The 22,748-nt window shown below is 28.8% G+C and overlaps 2 protein-coding genes across 8 annotated transcripts in view; one reads left to right on the top strand and one right to left on the bottom strand.

Annotated features, from left to right (window-relative positions):
* LOC107443628 (uncharacterized) overlaps positions 1–11,364 on the bottom strand; it is a 30,740-nt gene extending 19,376 nt beyond the window's left edge. For 2 of the 4 annotated variants that reach the window (XR_015429672.1, XM_087153116.1), the window contains exons 1-3: positions 11,085–11,364; positions 3,480–3,589; positions 661–808 (exon numbers count right to left, since the gene is read on the bottom strand). Coding sequence is in view for 2 of the 4 variants with exons in the window: in XM_087153116.1 (XP_087009242.1) it covers positions 661–808; positions 3,480–3,589; positions 11,085–11,208 (382 nt within the window). In the remaining 2 variants the exon portion in view is untranslated. The remainder of the gene's footprint in view (positions 1–660; positions 809–3,479; positions 3,590–11,084) is intronic. The other 2 variants (XR_015429673.1, XM_087153117.1) reach the window with 2 other exon arrangements.
* A 51-nt stretch (positions 11,365–11,415) lies between these two features.
* On the top strand, positions 11,416–21,742 carry LOC107443627 (uncharacterized). Of its 4 annotated transcripts, none has more exons than XM_016057562.5 (4): positions 11,416–11,528; positions 14,751–14,869; positions 17,224–17,424; positions 21,426–21,742. In XM_016057562.5, exons 2-4 carry the CDS (start codon positions 14,780–14,782, stop codon positions 21,615–21,617), a joined length of 483 nt encoding a protein of 160 aa, XP_015913048.1. In that variant the 5' UTR covers positions 11,416–11,528; positions 14,751–14,779; the 3' UTR covers positions 21,618–21,742. The 4 variants fall into 4 exon arrangements, with proteins under 4 accessions (XP_015913048.1, XP_015913046.1, XP_087009244.1 ...); XM_016057560.4 differs by having other exon boundaries at positions 11,475–11,562; XM_087153118.1 differs by lacking the exon at positions 21,426–21,742 and adding an exon at positions 19,745–19,936 and having other exon boundaries at positions 11,480–11,562.
* The last annotated feature ends 1,006 nt before the right edge of the window (positions 21,743–22,748 follow it).

The following is a 22,748-nucleotide window of genomic DNA, read 5'->3' as shown; positions in this document are numbered from 1 at the left end:
CCTGGACAAAACTCTTCAAATTAAAGAAATATATCTTGGTATGTATAATAATTACTACAGAGTTTTATATATACAGTACAGTATCCGTTATCCCGAAATCAGAAAACCGGAAAATCAAAAAACCGGAACAAAATTCGATAAATTTTCACGCCATTTTTTTTTTAATGTTTTTTTCCTCATAAGATTTTAGGATTTTTCTTTCTCTTTTGAAAGAAGTTTACCTTACCATCATTTTGGAAATAATCATTAGTGCATTACTTCATAGTTTTTACCTCTTTTTAAGATTATTTCCAAAAAAATTTTTTTTTAAGTTGGGTTTAAGAATATAAAAAAAAAGGCTTTTTGTAGCGATTCAAAAAACCGGAAAAATCAGTTATCCGGAATAGCGATGGCCCCGATCGTTCCGGATAATCGGCTCCCTACTGTATATATATATATTTTTAAAAAAAAGACTTTTGAATAAATCAGCAATTTTCAAATGAGTTTCGTCAGTCAGATGGCAACAAAAGGGTTGAAACTAGTTACAAAAGTAAATAAATTGCTCCTTTTTTCTCTTATCTAAGTCTGAGACTGCATCTAAAACATTTGAGCCCCACATTTGGCTACTGGTTTGGTACTCATATGTTAGACTATAAAAATTATTATATTCAAATATCGCACCTGAATTTTCACTTCTTGCAATGTAATCTTCAACCTGTTCAATAGCCCTTTCAGCATACTCATCAATGGTTTCCTCTTCTTTACAACTCGTAATGACACTTTCAAACTGAGACAGGACTTCCTCTTCATCCTCACAATCTGATGTGACCTTTGATATAGATAAAAGGATAACAATCAAGTTTTAAAATTATTTTTAATACTAATATGAGTGGAGAATATTCATTAATAAATACTTTTATCTAACTTAAAAACAAATACAAACAAAAAATTAGATTTCTGAGTAAAGCTTAAAATAATGTTTCAGGAAATTTTATACAACAGGAAGATAAGCAAAAATAGAAAGAAGTTAACTTTTTAATAGTCAGTACGATTTTTTTGACAGATAATATAGTTAAACTATTTTTTCATAAAATGTATTAAAGAAATCAAGGCAAATTCAGAATTATCAAAACAGCAATTCTGCTTTGAACATGAAAACTGGATCAAACATGTGCAATGTACGTTTAACTCACTCAAATGTAAGCATAGTAAAGATTTTTCAATCCAAATATTTTAAAACTCATCACATCATGGCGTTTCTAATGGGATTTTAAGAGTTAGTACGTGCTAATGATTGAAATTACGAACAATCATCTTAAAAACACTAGTTTATTTCATGTTTTGTTTTAGCCTATTTAAAAATTATTCAAAAAAAAAAACTCTTTTTCATACAATTATCCATTTTTCACAAAATAAGTAAAATTTATTCACATTTAATACAGACAAATTCTTGATATACTTTAAAATGAAAAGAAATCCTTAGCTCTGCATTATTGTACCACATTAAATCACAAAATTATTATTTAAATAGATGCTAAATAAGTAACATTTAAATAGATTACTAACTAAATAAGAGCAATGAATTACAAATTTAAGTTCTCTGATTTTATTAATTTCCCACTCTGTTTTATCACTGTTATTTTTTTTATGGATGACGGGATGAAGATTGCATCAAATAAAAGAAATATGACATCACTTCTGATTAACTTTTTTTAAAGCCCAGATTTCATTTTAGTATTTTGTTGAAATTTTTAAATAAATTAGTTTACAAAACTATTATAAATAAATTAGTTTAAAAAACTATTATGATCCTGAACAATTGTCTTAAATTTTGTGATTGTTTTTAAAATAACATTTTTTAGAAGATTTACTTTTACATTACTTTTAGAGCTGCATAATTCATAAATTAATTTAGACTTATTTTCGAATAGATAATTTTCCATATTGAGTTAAATTAGGACTTAAATAATTAGTTTAGTACAATAATAATAGTGAACTAAATTAATTATCTGTGCTTTTTATATATGACCTTTCATTGATTTAAAGTAAGTTTTTAAGATTCACTCTTTAATAATATTTCAGATTCCTTAGCAAATTTTTTAGTTGCTAATAAGAATTTATTTAGAACCCAGCTTTTCAATCACGCCTTAGGTTAAATAGGACTCACGTTAAATAGGAACTCAGGTTAAATTGGACTCAGAGAAAACCCTTTCTATAGTATTACATTATAAACTTAAATTGAAAGATTAAAAAGTAAATTACTATATCACTATTAACTTTTTGAGGGGGCAGGAACTTTTTTTAAAAAATAAAACACAAGAATTGTTTAATTTATTTTAATTTGACTCTCGTAGAACACTGAATTGAATTTAAATGAATTTTTACATTATTTGGTTTACTTTGTGGTTAGTGTTGAAAACAACAGCCCTTTAAGGAGTTACATTTCATTTTATAACCGGCATTGAACAGCCTATAATCAGGGGTCTGTCTAGGTTTTTCTGAGAGGTACCCATTTTGTGAAAATTTAGACATAATTTGCGAAAAATTAAAAATTATATTGAAAAATCAACACAAAAATATGGTAAAAATATGAATTTATCGTTTCTTAAGGGATACTAAAATAAAATTTTAAGAAGAAGTATTTTGTGAAACTATCGTTTTTCCTAAAGTTGAATTTGTGAAACTACCGTTTTTCCTAAAGTTGAATTTGTGAAGGTACCGCTAAACGGTAGTAAATTATGCCTAGGCAGACCCCTGATAATCAATGTTCAATTCTGCAGCTCTGTAATTTTGAACCCAACCCAGAAGACAAGAGAACTCTTAGAACAAGCACTGGGACTAGCTAGCCATGATGGAGGACTTAATGGAATTAAACTGTATTTGCGTTACATGGTGAGGAAAACCTCCCATGGTTTGCTAGACAACAAGGAGAATTTTAACCCAATCTTCACCTACCACTGAGAATATTTTACCTCAGAACATGTTGTCAAAGTGAGCAAAGTATAGAATTTGAACCTGGGTCACTTCATTCGGAGGCAAATGCTCTATCTCCTGAGCTACCCCGGCTGAACTACGTATGAGCTAAAAAATGCAAAGTGGAATTTTGGTAAAATTTTGCTTACAGAATGCCAGAGAGTCCTACAGCTGCTCATAAACTAATGAACAATACATATTAACTTATTTCAATTTCCTATCTTATATATGTCAATTTTGTAATACAAATGTTTTAATTTTGTGTAAAATACAAAATGTGTGTTAATACAATAGAGAAATTTATTTTACATTTTTATAATACCTAATATGAAATAAATAATTATAGTATTTTATTACATTAATAGCAAAATGCTTAAATTTTTCAGCAAGATATTAATCAATTAAAGAACTTGGTATGCAAATAATTTACAGAAGTAATAAATAATAAAACAGATATACTACAGAATTAAAAAAAAAAAACATAAAACAGATAAAAAGAATTATGAATTATAAAATAGATACTGTACCAGTTCTTCAATTTTTTGAGCAGCAGATGATAAACTAGAAATTTGGCGTTGAAGTTCAGCTAAGTGTTTCATGCTTTCTTTTAAAGTTCTTAATTCTTTGGCAGCATCTGCTAAAAATCAATAAAGAATGTCACAAATCTAAATTAGTGTATTTTTTTCCCAACCAGAATATAGAAGTCATATTTAAACTATAAAGAGAAAGTAAGTTATAGAATTTAATAAGTTTTTTTTTGTGTGTGTGCTAAAGGCATTAGACTAAAATACAAAATCAAAAAAGCACATCATCCTTTTACATAGATTGCTGTTCTGGGTGACAGATGTTATGTATTAAGTAATAGAGTCAATTGTTGATAATAATTAAGTTGCAATATGGCCCAGGGCCGGATTTACTAAATTAGTGTATTTTTTCCCCAACCAGAATATAGAAGGCATATTTAAACTATAAAGAGAAAGTAAGTTATAGAATTTAATAAGTTTTTTTTTTTTTTTTTTTTTTGTGTGTGTGTGTGTGTGCTAAAGGCATTAGACTAAAATACAAAATCAAAAAAGCACATCATCCTTTTACATAGATTGCTGTTCTGGGTGACAGATGTTATGTATTAAGTAATAGAGTCAATTGTTGATAATAATTAAGTTGCAATATGGCCCAGGGCCGGATTTACTAAATTAGTGTATTTTTTCCCCAACCAGAATATAGAAGGCATATTTAAACTATAAAGAGAAAGTAAGTTATAGAATTTAATAAGTTTTTTTTTTTTTTTTTTTTTTGTGTGTGTGTGTGTGTGCTAAAGGCATTAGACTAAAATACAAAATCAAAAAAGCACATCATCCTTTTACATAGATTGCTGTTCTGGGTGACAGATGTTATGTATTAAGTAATAGAGTCAATTGTTGATAATAATTAAGTTGCAATATGGCCCAGGGCCGGATTTACTAAATTAGTGTATTTTTTCCCCAACCAGAATATAGAAGGCATATTTAAACTATAAAGAGAAAGTAAGTTATAGAATTTAATAATTTTTTTTTTTTTTTTTTTTTTTTTTTGTGTGTGCGTGTGTGCTAAAGGCATTAGACTAAAATACAAAATCAAAAAAGCACATCATCCTTTTACATAGATTGCTGTTCTGGGTGACAGATGTTATGTATTAAGTAATAGAGTCAATTGTTGATAATAATTAAGTTGCAATAAGGCCCAGGGCCGGATTTATGTATAAGCTAAATAAGCTGTAGCTTGGGGCCCCGAGATGGCAAGGGCCCCCAGATCCAACTTTTTCCTTCTTTTTTTAAAGTTTTATTCGGAGCTGGAGCCCTCTGAAGCCTAAAATACATTTTTTTTTCTTTATTACATTAGCGAACGCTTTTCAAAATCTAATAGAAGTGTTTACAAGTATAAAATTATTGTTACTTTTTTAACCAAAAGAGCAATAAAAAGGCCTTTTGACTGATGAAAATATCCTGTAGCTTTCGTAGCTACCAGTGATGGGAGTAGTCCATGAATCCTTAAAAGCGGTACTCCACGGAGTAGTCAAATAGCCGCCTCAATTTACACTGTGGGAAATGTTTTCAGCTTCTTTAAATTGCTGTGGGCTCTATTGTCCACAGAAACACCCTTTTGTCTGATTTCTGGGCAAAACATTTCTAGGGCTGTGGGAGAATCTTGTTTAGGGTCACTCTGCTTCGAGATTTCCGTTGTGTCTCATTGTCGTTAAGGAGCTTCTCGTTTAATTTTAACTTTTCTTTTTTGCAAAATATATGTTTTCCAATTTATTACAAAAGCTTTTTTTCCTTTCAATTATCCTAAATGTTTTAACTAGCTTAATTGTGTAATTTACTTAATTATTGTAATTGATTTAAATTTTTTATTTTCCAAATTTATCGTGCATGAATCCGTGAACTCCTTTCTTTATTTATTTAAATGGTGGGCCACCATTCAATTCCCGCTTTGACAGGCCCATCTGCCAAAATTCTTGATTTGGTTTATTTTGGATGAAATTGAGATAACAGATGTGGTAATTTTACTTACTGCTAATAGACAGAAGCAACGTGTGATATTGCTTGATAGAGCATTGAAATCAAGTGATCATCAGCTAAACAAATGTTTAAATATATATGTAAAAAATATTGTTCAAACCTCCTGTCTGACCCAATTTTCATGTATCCCCGAAATATGAATTATGCTTAATTTGTAAAATATGATATTTCGTACACAAAATTCATTCATTTAGTTAGCTTATGCTTTTATTGTTTATTGATCATACTTGTTTCTGTTTGTAACTACCTGATTTTTGTTGTTATTATGTATTTAAAGTTAATAGGGCGTCCAAATTTTTTAATTTATAAGGATTTCAAATTTTTAAAGCAAAGTCGAAATAACTTCTTCAAATTGCAAATTGAAACTATTTATAAACTTTTGGCAGATTTGTTTTTATTTTAAATCTGCGCATTTAATTAAATAAAATAAAAAAAGAAATAAAAAATAAGTTTAAAAAATATAAATAAATGGCTAGATAAAATATAAAACTGTGTTGTCAATGAAAAGGAACATATCTTTTAAACAATTTGAGTATTAATAAATTATTTAAAAATACACAATTTGAAAAGGCAGAAAAGTTTTTTGATTTGTTTAAAAGGCAAATTTTGTCCCATCATTTGATCAAGAGACTATTTAATATCTGTTTCTAAGAAGCAGTAGGTCACGTGTGGGTGTGTGGATGATGTAAGTAAAAGAGGCATACAAAAAAAGCCAATTTAACTTCAGTTAATGCCCTCGATATTATATTTTTTAAACTCCTCGCAAAAATGTAGTAAAAAAGTTATACAAATTAATTGTCGCAAACAAATTAATATTAAGTAAGAACGAATCAAAAATGATATCGAAATATGCTGAATCACTAATGAGACAGGCGGGATGAAAGACATCGAAAACAATTTGATTAAATAGTAAAACTAGAAAGTGTTTCAAGAATCCGAACATGTATCAGGCTTCAATATTTTTTTTTACGGCCACAAAATTTATCAGGGACAATTCATTAGATTTCAATACGGGTTTTTCTTTAATTAAATATTAAATAATATTTGTCTTTCCAAGCTTTTCATTCTGTAACAACGAATGTCAAGCATTTAAAGTATCCAGTTCAAGAATGTCAAGTATCCAAATAACTTCATTTATTAAATTTAAAATAATAATAATAATAATAATAAATATCCTCAAATCAGGTGTGTATATTTGGGCCTGATGATTATGAAATCTAACACAAAACTGTGAGATCGCGGGTTCTATTCCAGGTGATGACAGTTTTTAATTATTATTTCTTAATACTGAAAAATGTATTTCTTATTTTTTTTAAAGTATGCATGTTAAAAACTAATAATTTAACAAGTATTTAAAAAACTAGAAAGCTACACCCCCTGTTCATTTTGCACACTAACCCTCATGGTTGCTTCTGATTAATCATTGCAGATTAAGAGGAAAAATGGTTTATTTCCATCTTTTTATTCTACAAAAATTACGATTGAATTTCTATTTATATTTTGAAAATGACTAAAATTTGGCAAATCAATAAAATTGGTACCTCCTGCAGAGTTATTACCCAGTGAAGATGGACTCAAGGGCACTGAGTTCGAATCCCAGTGATGACTGGTCGTTACGAATTCTACACCAGCCACTGTGCCCAAGTAAAATATCCTCAGTGGTAGACGAATCATAGGTCCCCTTGTTGTCAGACTGACAGTGGAAAGCTTTCGTGGTTTTCCTCATCATGTAACTTAAATGCTGGTCAGTTCCATCAAAACATCCCCCTCCAAGACGAAAATTTCTTCAAATACTTGATCCTGGAGTTCCCTTGTGTTCTGAATTGAGTTTAAAATTAGAAGTCTAATAAGTTGAACATTAGTAGTCGTAAACTCGAAATTGGGTTGGCTGTTCAATGACTATTATAAAATAAACTAATAATTTGGTCGGGATAGCCTGGTTGGCAGGGCGTTGAACTCGTGTTTGTGAGAATGGGATTTCGAATCCAGCCGGCCGAAGAATACCCATGTATAAAATGGTGACTGGTGCATGTTAAATCTGCCGTGGTCACAAAGTCCTCTAAGTTCTCCCAACAAATCAATACCTCTGGGTACTGGTCCAATTCTCTTGTCTTCTGGATTGAGTTCAAAATTATAAGGTGATTATTCAATATTATATGGAGTTAAACATTTGTAGTTGTAAACTCAAATTAAGTCGGTTGTTCAACGGCGGTTATGAAAAAAAATAAAACTAATAATCAAATTGTATTTTCTTATGTTCTTTCTAACTCCTTGCTTATTTTTGACACACCTTCATACCCCGTGGCAGAAACACGGCGACACAGCGACATTGTCGCAGAAAGCGACTGAGTTCTTGCAGAAAGATTTTTTTTATTTGGGAAATAAAAATTTTGGTTTGCCTCAAACAAAAGTTCTCAAAATAAATTCTGCAGAAACAGAAGCTGTTTTACCAACAAAAAAAACATTTTCTTCAGAAACAAAAATTTTCTGCAGAAGCAATAATGGTTCTGCAAAATTTTTTTCTTACAGAATTCTTTTAAATATTTTTTTTTCTAGCGTACCGAGGAAGGAGAAAGCGCTCGTAATTCTCCGTTAATCTCCAACACAAACAGTTACTGGATAAAAAGGGGATAATTTTTTCCCCCTTTATTAAGCTATTTTTGGAAATTTGCCAACTTCGGCCTCTATCGCTGGCGCAGTAATTTGCTTTGTGTTTTTTTATGAGAACAGAGCATTTTATATTTTTTGCACTTATGTGGAAAATTTCATGCGTAAAAAGATTCTTCTTTAAAAAAAATCATGTCTAGCGAAAAGGTTATTTGTTGCAATTGTGAAGCCACAATAGTTAAAACAAATTTGAAAACTGATGTATCAAGGCGGCATTCCGAAAAAGAAATAAGATGGAAGTCGACAACATCTAAAAATGCCTATATGCTTTGAATTAAATCGTCGATAAAAAAAAAAAAAAAAAAAAAAAACGCAATCTAACGATAAATGAAATAAAGCCTGAAAGATATCTCACTATCTACGATTTTTTAGCATGCGAATGAAAACCAGATTGGTGAAAAATATTTACTGGTCAGTTTCAAACAGGTTTCCATACGCATGCGAAAAAAATTGCATCCAATGAATATGGCTCTAATACCGATGTTTCAGTACTGATAAAGACTATTTCGTTTCGAGATGTTGAATAGACTTGAGCATATTGAGTCGGAAACTGCCTCTGCATACTTCGTGTGGAATCAGTGCTATATATTTACACAATACAATCCGAAATCACAAGCGCTGTGTGTTTTTTTCGTTCTGAACTTAATCTGATCACGAAAAAAGTTTTATTTACCTCCTTTTTCTTAAAAAAAAATCTTTCAATAAGTCAGTACAATATTAATCGAATCTAATTAATTAGATAAAATTAATTAGATGTAGAAAAAATTGAATAAAAATAGCTTTAATTTTTTTGCTTTTAGAATTCAGTTATAGTCAATACTATTTTATTATTTTGATTACTCAACTTCAATATTAATTTTTTCACCTGATTTGTTTCTGTACCTGATATAACTACTATAGTGAAACATTAAATCATACTGTTTTAAATTGATACTTCAAATTCAGTTATCTTGTTTTATAAATTTAATCTTTTTGTCCATTCTTAGCTATTTCTATAAGTTCTATCTTATTACAGGTTCTGGGTAATCTTTATTTATGCTCTAGTAAGCATTTTTGTCTGTAGATCTATACATTTATAACTTTTCGTTATTATCGAAGATTATGCAAATTTATACTTAAACAATTTAAACTTATTAAGAAATGTAAACTTATATTATGAAATTAAGAAAAAAAATCTACACAGTTTTATTCTATGCATGTAGACTTATGTTATAAACACGAATTTCATCTATTATTATAAATTCATTACACATACATTTATAACGATAAAAATATCTTGCAGAAAGATATTGGTTCTAATTAGGTTTGTCGCAGAAAGTCAGAAAAAATTCTGCCACAGGGCCTTCATAATTTCATGTTTCTAAGTCATAGAGCAGCAAAGCGAAATGTAACTTTTAAAAAAGAAACAATTTAGAAAAAAAAATTCGCAAAAAAAAAAAAATTTCATTTAAAATTCTAAACAACATAGATTCAGAATTTCAAGAAAAAAAAACTCTGTTAAACATATAATGGTTCTTCTAACATAAAAAATCTTTACTCTGTGCTTATGATGTTCTTAAAATGAGTTTCTGTTTTTTTCCTCGTTCAAAAAATATGTGTAATAATAGAAAGGCTCTACATTATAGTCCCATCACAATCAATATATTTAACAATCAAGCAATATTATAAAATTTTTAATAATATAATGTTAATGTTCAGCAATAAAAAATACGACGGTTTACTTGAGTTGTATAGAAATAGAATTGAACTTAAAAGGGCCCCATCATTTTCAGTAGCTTCAAGCTTAAATCCGGCCCTGATATGGCCAGTGACTTAATAATTATATTGTTCAGCCGTTGATGACTAATTTCACAATAACTTGTTAAAAGAAATATTTTCTTATTTGTTGCTCTGTAACGCATGCGCTCTGAAACTCTTGCTAGCTGGAATTATTATTTTGTCTGCTTATCAGTTGGATTAGTGATTTCATATAACGTGTTTACCTTAGAATTCAACAGCCTAATTCTCCACGGTTTTATTTTATTTTTTATTACTTTAGCTTTTATGCGAGCTTCAGGGCGCATAGTTCCTTTTCCCAGCTATTTTGGAAGTTCGAGTATGTTCTAGGTCTGCTTTAATTTTAAAAATTATAATAAATAGTTTATTTTGGCAATTTAGTTTTATTTCCTTATTTGATGGCTCATGTCAGTCTTACCCCACATATATTCATAAGTGTATTTTATTCAATTTCATTGTTAAGGACTTTAATTAAACCCTAATTTTGTGGCATTTTAATTTTTAACAACCTCCTTTCAAGCTGAGATCAGTGACCAGAATAGTTTTGTTTTTAAAAAATAAAAAGCAGCACCACTGCTGTATAAATAGCCGCTTTCTTCTACCAGTACCAGAAATGAATTCTCGCAGTCAATCAGTGATGGCCATTAACAAGGAGTGGTGGCAGTCTTGAGAACACACCACTCAGAAATAAATATTTACCCAGCATAAATGATACATGACTTAAATTATATTTTAAAACAAAACGTTGAAATAACCTACACTTGTCTGTATACAAAAGTATGCAATGATTTGCAATCATTCCTTATTTGAAACCTAAGGATAAGTATATTGACTTATTAACATATGGTTACTTTAAACTCGTGTGAATTATGTATGAAAAAATCTATAAGGTCATAGTTTATTTTTTCAAAAATTTAAGGTTCACTTCTTGCATTGATATAATTCTCAACAAACTGAAATTTATTTAAATTTCACTATAAAGTCGGAATAAACTTAAAGAGAATGCTAGAAAATTTAACTTTGTAAAAACCTTAAAAAGATAGTTTAACGATTAAAATTCATAAATAAATATTAAATTAAAAAGAAAATTTTCAATATTAATTGATAATAAAACTTAAAATAAAATAAAACCTTGGCTAAATTCTAAAATGTCAGACTTCATCTTGTCGCAGTGCTTGAATACTTCACCCAAAGTTGATTCAACTTCCAGTAACTGCTGAATTTCAGAAGAAATGGTAGGTAGTCTTTCCTCCATATCCCGAAGAAATTTTATTTAATAAAATAATGAAAAACTGCAAAGGAATTCTCTTTCTCTAATATAAAAAACCAATCTTTTTGTGGCTTAAAATACGGCACTACAAAAGACATTTGAGTTTGCGATCCGCGCAGAAGAGCAGGGTCAGTTGTTTACATTTATTCCGTATAAAATGTTTCACCCGTTTCAATCAGACGCATAAGAAACAAAGAAGGCAAAAACTTTACGAACTAAAATATTTTACTTCTGACTTTAAAACCTGTACTGCAATCAATCTATCAATTTTGTTTTTGTAGCTGGTTTTATTTATTTATTTATCCGTAAGTTGTTTTACGAATACGAAGTCCCAATTAAGTACTATATATTTTATATGTTTATTTTTATTTTAACGAATTAAAAGACTTATACTAAACCATTTCTCTGTCTGATAAATATTTCGTTACTTTTGTAATATTTTACTCTTTATTTTGTTATTATTGTTACTGTAAATAGCAACAAAAAATTATAACAATAATCAATTCTGTGGTTTAACCTTCTTAGATTTTCTTATATGAGATTTTAAAAAAAAAGAATTTATACTTTGAATCTTATTATTAGATATCTATATAAATGTAATACTAGTACTACTCAAATTTGGTTATTTTACATTTTTTATAGTAACAGTTTTGATACAATATTTTGAACAAATAAAATTTGATTTTGGCATGATGCTATCTTGTCATATTGTGTTTTTCATTTATGTATGTATATAATATACATCGGCTAATCAAAAAATGTGTTTGGACAGCACACTATTTTTAATTATTTATTTTTTGACAGCTCAGTCTTTCAGCTGTGAGGTTCAGTTCAATCCTTAATTGCAAGGGTCTTTCATTTTTATTTTACCTTTTAATTAAAAGTTTCCCTAATAAATCAATTAAAAAATTTTACCATCAGGGTTGCCACTCCACAGGGAGAACAGGGAAAACCTGGAAGATACAGGGAATTTAAAAATCACCTAAAATAATAGGAAAAATAGACGGAATTTGTAGTTTTTCTTTGCAAACTGGGAAAATACTGGGAATTTTGTGTCTTAATTTCGTCTTTGAAAAAATGGTGACCACTCAAAGCACAATATATGGCATATTTAAGGATGATATTTCAGTTATGCTAAACTATTTAATTTACTCTAACATTATTTGTTTTAAATATGTTCATATGCAGGTGCTAGTATAGTACAATATAGCTTACACAAAAGTGCAGTGATATTGTGTTTCCTCTTAATATATTGTGTATAATATATACAGGACAATTTCAAGTCTACCTATTTTAACATACTTATTTTTAATTCTTTGTATCGAGATACAAATGTCTCATGATATATTTTCTTTTAAGAAATAATTATATATTCTTACGAGACTTTATATCTATTTAACTTTGGAATTTCGAAGTTTTTTTTAAAATCTTGCATTATAAGGACTTTGCAGGGATTATTATTATCGCATGGGATAAAGCTAAAATAAATAAAAATAATACATAATTAAAATGAATCACTATGAGACTTCTGTTAGTTAATATATATATATATTTTAAAATTTATTATTGCTAGTATTTTATTATTTTAAGCTTAATTACATTTCCAAGACTAAAATGGCATAAAAAATGTACTTTTTTTTTATTTCTTAAACTATATGTTTTTATAAAGCACTAACAATGCTACGCTTTTTGTTCCTTTAAGTTCTACAAAAAAAGAGATGTGACGCTCCACCTTTCACAGCTGTCAAAAACCATGACTTCAAATTTTTATCTCAATATTTGTATTATTTTATCTCAATATTGAGATTATTTCCCAAATCCGTACCGGTTTGCATCGAGTGAAACTACTGAGGTCCAAAGTGCTAATTCCCTACTCTTGGATTTTGAATATATTTTTAAAAAATAGTATGGTGGCTTGCCTGTGTAAGGGTAGCTATGAGTTTTACTCCATTGTTGAAGGGCAAAACTGGGATTTTTATTTAACAAGTCACTGTGTGGTTATTACCGAAACTAAGCAAGCAGAGATATTATTACTGAAATATTTCCCTAAGTTTGAAGTTCCTTTATGATGAAAAACTTTTTGCTCTAATAACTTCATCACTAAAGACTGATATTAGGCAGAGTTCTCCCTAGGAATAAAAAGGGCAGGGCACTTCCTCACAGAAAAGAGCACTTTGAATTTTGAAAGGGCACTCACTTATCGCAAAAATTATCAAAAATTTATCAGTTATGTAATAACTGAATTTGATCCTCAACAATTTTTACTACCCTCTTATACTATTTTATATACATATTTCAAAAAGTAATTCCCACTCATTAACTAAACAAAAGAAAAATTTGTAGTTAATAAAAAAATAATGAAAAACATGCTGAAAGACATTCTTTGAGCATAATTTTTTTTTTTTTTAAAGTAAACTTAAAAAAAAAAAATTTATTTATAAATAACTTGAAAGCTTTTTTTTGTAATTTGAAATTATGAAAAAATAAACATTTAAAGGTGCATTTTTTTTATTAAAAAAAAGGAAAAAAATTTGAAATCTCTTAAAAAATTTATCTCTAATAAAATATTTTTATGTATAAAAAATAAATTTATAAATAATCCTTACAAAGTAAATATTTGTAGTAATAGTAATCAGGATTAAACCTATAAACACAGATAAATATTTAAAAGTGAGTATAAAGGAAAATGGAATATGAGTAAAAAGGCAGTGTTTTTAAGGGATATCGGGTTATTTCTGCAAAGAGGGCATAGCTATAGGGATCGAAGGGCAGACAGGGTGGGTCATCATTCTGAGACAGGGTGGGTCATCATTCTGAAAACGTTTAGGGAGAACACTGATTATAGCTTATTCTCAGAACCTTACATTTCTAAGGGCCCCCGTGCAAGTTATATCCAAAAATATGTATTTTTTTAATGGTTATGAAAAATTTAATTTTTTAATGGTCATAAAAACATTAATATTGAAATATTTAAAACTTTATTATCGATTTCAATCGTATTGATAGATTACTATAAAAAGTAGTCTTCATATTTTTATTCCTAGAAATCAAAACCATTAAGTTAGAATATAGATATATTTAAATATTTTTAGATTGTTATTTAAGCAGGGCAATTGTTAGCAAGTATAATTGCTTCTTGTTGTGTTACACATTCTGTATTTTTTAGTTTTTTAAATTTTTTTCAAGTACAGTTGATTTTGGTATGATTAACATATTAATAAAATGTTCTGATGTAAATGAGGGGAGGTGGGGAAACAATAGTAATTAAGAAGCAACCACAGTTCTTGTGAGTACAAACAGGAGCAGAGCCTCCTAGTAAAATAAATTTTTTCTATCAAATAATGTATTATCAAATGTACTATCAAATAATTATTTTAGAATATCTTTTTAACCATAATGTTCAAAACTTCATCCTTCCATTTTATTTTTTGTTTTTATTTTATATTATGTTGTAAATGTCATTTTTTCTTTTTTGAAACAATAACAGTTATTTTCCAGCATCACTAATATTTTCTTTCTTTTTATAGAATTGAAAGTTTGTTTGACTCATCTAACAATGAATTGGATGATTAGAAAATCATATCCATCGATCAAGCTTTTTAAAGCAGAAATATTGTCAATTAATTCTTCACTAACATATTCTAAAGTAAGAAATAATCCCTTTATTTAAACTCTGAAGCAATGTAAATTTTTTTGTTTATTAAAGTTCAGACTTTATGCTGCTTGTTAGTCGGTAGTGTTAATTAAAAAATCTTTATATCTACTTGAATGTTAAATTTTCAAAAATCTCATATTTTAAATGACTAAAGCAGTAATAGAGATTCAAGCATGCAAACAAAATAGGAAGAAAAAAACATTTTCCCAAAGTCATTACTGTTATAGTGCGGCTTTGAGGAGAACTCCTCCAGACTGAAAGTCTGGGGCTGTCTGCTGCTATGGTTACAAGCGAGAGCACATTTCTAATGGGGGGGAAATGGAGGAAAGAAGGTGTCGATTGGTTTGTTTCTGATGACCTACGCTAACATTATTTACCCCACACCCCTATTCGAAATTACCTTTCCTCGTAGCCGTAGTACCCGCCACCTCATAAGCAGAATACTTTCAAATGTTCTGCAACAGGACTTATTAATTTATACAAATGTTCTGCAACATTTCATAGCGAAAAAAGTAAACTTTACCTTAAAATACTATATTTTCATTTTTTAAAATACAGGATCATACGCAGATACACTAGATTATTTTTTAAACCATGGCGAACATTCTTGATTTGTTACTTTTTCAATCACTTTTGAAGTACAAAATTTTGTTTCTGACGATGATGTTGAATTATTAATAAAATGCCTATGATATGAAGGTCCAAACATTAAAATAAGGCTGCCTTAAAAATCTTTCCAAGGGACAAGTGCCCAGATGATGCACCATTTTCAAACGCAAACATTCGCTGGTCTGTTGTTCCAACAACTTCTTCATCTCCATCGAAAGCATTTGGTCTTTAAGAAACGCTGTCACTTATTCAAGATACAAATTGTTCTGCAGGACTTTGTTTGTTCTGCAACGTACGTTACAGTTTTAGGCACTTTCTGCTTCTGGGCCCGCCACGATGTGAGACGGATGTCTGGAGGAGTTCTTCTGAAAGCCGTACTATACTAGTATTTTTCTGATGATATAGATATTGTATCTATAACTAAGAAAGATTTGATTGAAGCATTCATAGCCCTTGAAACTGCAGCTTAATATCTTGACTTAATTGTCAATGAAGGAAATTTTAAAATCATAGCAGTAACAAGTAAAACACCAGATTCATCACCACTGTAAATAAAACAGTATTATTTTACAAAATTTTATCAGTTTATGTGGAACAATTGTACATAATAATAACGACAAAACGGAAATTAATGACTGAATAATAAATATGGCTAATAGATGCTATTTTAAATTAAGTAGGCAGTTCAAATCAAAATACGTGAGTAGGGAAACAAAAATATAATTAGTATATAAGACAATAGTAAGACCAATAGTTTTATATGGAAGTGAGTGCTGGGAAATAAATAAATAAGAATAAAATATATTACTTATATTTGATTGAAAGATCTTAAGAAATATTTTTAGTGCAGTAAAGGAGAATGATGTGTGGAAAATAAAATACAACTTTGAGTTATACAACATATACAGAGGAAAATATAAAGAGTTATATATATTTATCTATATATATGACAATGAGAGCTCAGAATTAAAGTTGACTTTTCACAACCCAGTAGGAAAGAGAAAGATGAACATATTGTGTAAAAGATGGTTTGTTAATGTAGAAAAGTGCCTGTGCAGTGTAGGATGTAAGTGCAGGGGGAGAATTATGATGGAACTAGAAGGAGAAGAAAATAATACAAGGGTGTCACTCTTCAGTCCTGAGGACTGAAAATCAGTCTTGAGAAAAGATCTGTGGGAGATTTCGTCAAGTTTCGGTCTTTTATTTCACCTAACAAAATGTTTAGCAAACAAATAATTTCTCAACTGGAGGTGGACATACAATATGCAGCAGACACTCAGAAGAAAAAATGCTGGGTGGGAAAATTAACTATGCATCATGTGACATATTGGAGGAGATTTCATTTAGAAAGCCTAGGAGTGATACTGGATTAAGAGAAAATAAATATTAAACAAAAAATATTTTTACTGTAACTGATAGTGTTACTTTTTCCGAAGAATGCTACCCCTTCCCCCCTAGCTTTGCAGGGGTGTAATTTATGCAACTGATGCACATAAAATAAAGATCTCAAAAGCATGCCAACAGTAGTTCCTTAACAGCAACAAGTGTGATGCAACCTGCATTAACTGTTGATTGGACAAAATAAAATTGCTGTACTTCTCAGTATACATTTCAGTTCTCCAATGCTTTGTAATTGTTTCTGTTCAGTGTTTGAATAATTTATTTCAATTCTTTTGCTGATTTATAGTATTATTTTTATTTCCAGAAGTTAAATTAATTTTTTCACTCACTTTCAGATACTTTCTTGCAAATATAGCAGTCGTCGCAAGCCAGACGTTTCTGACATACCTGAACTGAATGAACCGCCATTGAAAAAATTTTATGAAGCTTATTATCAAGCTGAGAAAGGTAGAGTCCATGATAAAAAACCTTGGAAAATTAAATGTGAAAAAGGAAAGCTATATTACTGGTGTGCTTGTGGATGGAGTCATGATCAAGTAACAATTATATTTATTAAATAATTTTTTTTTTATAAACACAAACTATATTTTTAAAATAATATTCTCAACTATTTTTTAATTTTCTTTTGGACTTATAAAACATGGAGTTTTAATAAAGTGCTTAAAGGTGCTTATTTCATTGGGTGTTTTTAAAAAGTGCTTAATTTTCTGTTTTTCAAAATAAGATTTTCCCTTTACTTTGTTGATTTTCGCTTTGAATTATGCAAAAAGACACAGTCCACATTCAACGTTTTCATAATTAATTCAACCCCAATCTATTTCGGCGTATAGTCAGTCCGTAGCTTATGAAAACACCATTTGTTTTACATGATTCAAAATTTCATGATTTTTGACAATTGTCAAAAACAATGCAAAAAGGTTTTTTTTTTTGACATGACGGTTAAAACAAGATATATAAAACCGTCGATTGTCAAAAACTTTCTAACCCTGGCTAATTATGATATTTTTTTTAAGTGCTTAAAAATATTTTTTGAGTGCTTGAAAAGTGTTGAAAAGGTGCTTATTTTTTGCTGAATAATTTGACTACGCACCCTGTAAAAGACTGATTTGTTACTGCTTTATTGTTAATGTTATATAACATTTTCTTATCATTCAGATGAGAGGGTTTTGCAATTACAGTAGAGTCTCGATTGTTTGAGTTCCTAATAAATCCGAGCTAATGAGACAAAAAATTACTCTTGCTTTCGCATTGATTACAAACAATGACTAACACCCACACAACACATGGAACGATTACTACGATTGGTTTAATGTTGGAAAAAAAATTTTGTTAAACACTGAAACATGTGAACAGTGTGTTTAAACAAATTTTAAAGTTTTATTTTAAAGACAATTATTTTAAAGTATAATTAACCTGATGCAATAATATAATGAATATTGTAAGTTGGTGTAATGCAATAAATGTACCCTGATTCTCTAATGTACTAATTTTTCTTTAACACTCCGTCGGGCGCGTCTCGAAACTTACGGCATCGGGCGCGATGTATCTGTCAGATACATCTCTGTTTTGTGTGTTTTCTGTTAATATGTATTACTTTAAATCTCCTATTTTTAGTCTTTTTAGGTCCAGGCTTTTACACCCGGACCTTTTATTAGTTTTTTATGTATATTTTTAATTTTTATTTAATTTTTATATATTTTTAATTTTTATATATTTTTTAATATTTTCAATAATAATTTTTATTTATTAATCACAAACGCTATTACAAAAGTTAAATGCTGTAAAAAACATTTAATTAAACATGTTAAACTGTTGAAAAAGTATAAAAAGGACAGTTATGCACAAATAATACATAATATAAAAGTGACAAATCAATTATTATAATTGAATCCGATTCTAAATTTAAGTCAAATTTTTTCTTCCGATCTGTTTTGCCCATTTAAGTATTATTGTCCTTTCCTACATAAAAATAATCATTATTAACATCATCATCGAGTTCTGAGTCATTATAAACACTTTCACTGCCATGACAATCAGCTTCACGTGTTTCTAAAATATCTTCTTCGTCAGCATCACTTTCATCAAATTCTTCAGCATTTAATTCCTCATTTCCATCACTAAATAGAATACTATGAACTAGCTCTAGGTCTTTCTGATTTTTCAAATCTAAAAAGCGTTTAGCACTCATCGTAGGAAAAAGATAAATCAAAAACGCTCAGGGAATCTCAATACTTCCATGTAGCTTCACGAGACAAACGTTATCGGGCGCGTGTATCTAACAGATACAAAATTCCAAACAAGCTTGGAAACAGGAAATACTCCTACACCGAACTGGTCACTACTGCATTCCAAAGTAGCAGGGGGCCAGATGGACAGATACTGATAAGGTCAAGGTCGTAAGAAAATGTTTCAGGGGACAAAAGCAGAGATATTGACACGTCTGTATCTGTCAGATCAACGCGCCCGATGGAGTGTTAAAAATAATATATAATATCTATTAAGTGCTGAAATTTAAAAATGGCTTTATTTCTAATAATAAATGTAATAATTTAAATATTAATTAAATGTAATAACTTAAATATGTATGAAATTTAAAGTTTTCGATAATTCGAGTTTTGGAAAGTTTGAGGTAGGGTCGGTCCCGTCCACCTAGAATTATCAAGACTCTACTGTATATTGTTTCAAATCAACAGAAAACAAGGGAGTTTGTCTTCTGATAACAAAGTTAATTTGCATATGAAATAAAATCTTTTATTTAAAATATTCATTATTTTGTGGAATATACGTAGCAATTATTATTGTTTCAGTCATTTTAAAAAGTGTATTTTAACTTAAGTAAAATCTTGATTATTCTAGATTAAAAGTTCCTTAAAGGTGTTCCATGGAACTCTAGGGTTCCACACTCTCTTTGCAAGCTTTATTAAAGGTTCTGCCAATTCTCTTCACATTAAATATTTTATATCTATATATTTTGTACAGATAATACAACATGCTTTCTTATCATATGTAGCAGCTCTGTTTTTTTTTAATTAAACTGCACTAATATAAATGAGGAAAAAAAATACAATAGAAACTACAATTTTTAGATTTCTTTAGCAAAACCAAAATAATCAACTAACAAAAGGTTTGTTTCTTACAAAAATAAAAATGATCAGTTCTACGTAAGCATGCAGTACACCAGTGTTTTTTATTTTGAAGGTCTTGCATATAGCTGAATTGGCATATAGTAATTGCATATAGTCTCGCATATAGTAATTGGATAATTTTATTGAAATTAATAAAATTATCCAAAAAGTGATACAGTTATCCACGGATAATTTAAATCGATAATGGGAAATTTTTAATACACATATTTAGCATTTATATATCTACATTCATTAAAAAAAATCTTAATACTTAATGTAGAGTTTTATCGAGGAAAGAAAGGCTAAATTTTAAATATTATAAAGGAACAATTCAAAAATCAAAACACATATTTTTAAAATCTAGATATTTTTTCTAAGTGTCACTCTTTTAAATGGTTCCATACGCTTTTTAAACTATAACTTTTTTCACAAATTACTGTTGAAGTTAAAATTTTATGCGGGTAATTTTTTAAATATATACTTTTTTGAAAAAATGACAACTAAGTCTTTTGTTAACAATGCTAGAGGTAAAGAGCACTGAAGTCCAGATAATCCTAGAGGCCCCCATTTTCCATAACGCTAGTATTTTACTTTAACTGACACTTTATTGACATTAACATTTTTACCTTGACTAGAAGATAGAGAGAAAATACCCAATTATTTGAATTTGATTGAATAAATATTGTTACCAAGCATATGTAAAATTTGAGAAAATAAAGAAACGATCTGAATACATACATAAAATTTTGCGTAGTTACAATGCAGAAATATTAAGTTTAATAATTCCTAGTTGTTGATTAAAAACTTTTAACCTTTGCTTTTTTTAAGTATTTCATTTAAAATACAAAATGAATAAATTCATTCCTAATAATCTTATGATCTTTTATTCAATTAATTAATTTCTTATTTTTAATTTTTGAAATAACTAAAAAGTATTTAAAAGAATCGAACAGACTTTTTTTTATTCAGTTTTGAATTATTATTTATTAATAGTATAACAGTTATAATGTAATATGCAATATCTGTGATAAATTCTAATACACCACAAAAAAATCTGAGCTTTGATGGCTCAGTGATTTAGACACTGAACTGTCATTTTGAAGAACTAGGGTAAGATTCCTAAAGGAGGCTTGAAACCAATATAGCTTCAGATGTCTGGGTAGCAGCTTGGCTGAAAAGTAAAGGCGTCTGGTGAGCAATGCCTACTACATTTGGCCGTTGGTCACAAAATTGTAGAACACAAGCCTCCATGACCCACAATAGGCTGTTGTAGTTATGCTTTACTTTTTACAAAAATATCTAAGTATTAATTTATAATTTCTAAATGACAGTAATTTATTCATTTTTGTTTAATGTTAGTTTTTATGTCTTTAAAATATTAGAATTAAAAATTAATAATTTTATGTTGATAGCCTCTCTGTGATGGAAGATGTGTACTTCCAGAAATGAAGCTAAAAATGAAACCAGTCTTATTTAAACCAGCAATAACAAGAGAGTATTGGCTTTGCAACTGTAAACAAACTAAAAATCGACCATTTTGTGATGGTTCACATAACTCAGATTTTGTAAAAGCTTCTCACTCTGTAATACGAAGAAAAGAATAATGGTGTAAACAAATTTGTAGTTATAAAATAAATGTTATATTTAATTTAAAAACTCAACTTTGGAAATGTATATTGTGTTCAATTTGTTGTTTTGAATAAAAAGAATTTTTGTTCTTTTAGTTTAAGTCAGAATTTTTTTCTTAAAGGTACAAAAAAAACTAAATAAAGCCAATGAATTTACTAAAAATTGCTTTTAATTTTTTAACAATTATTTTTTTTTACTTTTTTAACAATGCACTGCACATTATAATATTTAGAGAATGTCGGGACCATTAAAATTTGACTCAGATCACCTTAAAATAAACAATCAGTGTTCTTCAAACCAACAATCAACATTAAGAGATGGTATGTTATGGATTTTTTTAATTTTGGGTTTTGTGTTACCATTGATATTTTGTCACAAAATAGCATATTTTTAATCATAATTGTGATCATTACAGACTGTTTGAAGTTTTTCATTTAGATTCACTTTGTTAACTTATTTTTTAATCTAATATAGACATGTGAACTGACTAGGTAAAATGTTTACAGTCTAGCTTTATTTTTTTGTTACTGGTCGTTTGAATCGGTGACTAAATTTTCTTAATTTATTATATATATTTTATATATATCTGTGTTGGTGAACACCTCTATAGAGTGACTCCCTTGACAATTCAGGTTTTAAACACCTGTGGGGAAAATAATGATTTTTTTTATTAATCTTCTTCACTGGCACTTCTAATTTAAATAAGAATTTTTTAATACCAAAATAAAAATCTATCCATTTATAATATTTGCACAAATTATAATAAAATAAGTTTTTAAATTTAATGATAGTTTTTACTTTAAGTGATTTTGGTGTTGTTGAAATGATCTTTTAAAGAATATTCAGATTATCATCAAAACCACTGGAGATTTAATAATTATTAGATAGAAAAAAAAATTGTTTGAAAAGCTAAGGACAGTTGATAGATAGAATCAGGGCTCGAAAAACCAGCCATCCGCCCGTCCTCGGCGGTCTAAAATTCCCCGCGAACAACGAATTTCTCCAATCTGACGTCCGTGCGGACGGCCATTTTCCCGTTAATGTTGGTGATACATTTTCAATTTTTGTTATCTTACAAGAGTCTAGCGCCTCACTTCTAAAATGAC

This window comes from Parasteatoda tepidariorum, chromosome 10, assembly GCF_982258835.1.
Source record: "Parasteatoda tepidariorum strain Cologne lab strain chromosome 10, Ptep-v5.0, whole genome shotgun sequence".
Classification (NCBI taxonomy): domain Eukaryota; kingdom Metazoa; phylum Arthropoda; class Arachnida; order Araneae; family Theridiidae; genus Parasteatoda; species Parasteatoda tepidariorum.
The sequence above is the reverse complement of the archived record's forward strand: the minus strand, read 5'-3'. Positions and strand labels throughout refer to the sequence as shown.

What these genes read in the sequence shown, in the direction of transcription:
- LOC107443627 (XM_016057562.5), top strand. Translation starts at nt 14,780, where the DNA reads ATGAATTGGATGATTAGAAAATCATATCCATCGATCAAGCTTTTTAAA. An exon ending in CTTCACTAACATATTCTAAA is followed by an intron (nt 14,870 to 17,223) that starts GTAAGAAATAAT and finishes ACTCACTTTCAG; the next exon opens with ATACTTTCTTGCAAATATAG. An exon ending in GTGGATGGAGTCATGATCAA is followed by an intron (nt 17,425 to 21,425) that starts GTAACAATTATA and finishes TTATGTTGATAG; the next exon opens with CCTCTCTGTGATGGAAGATG.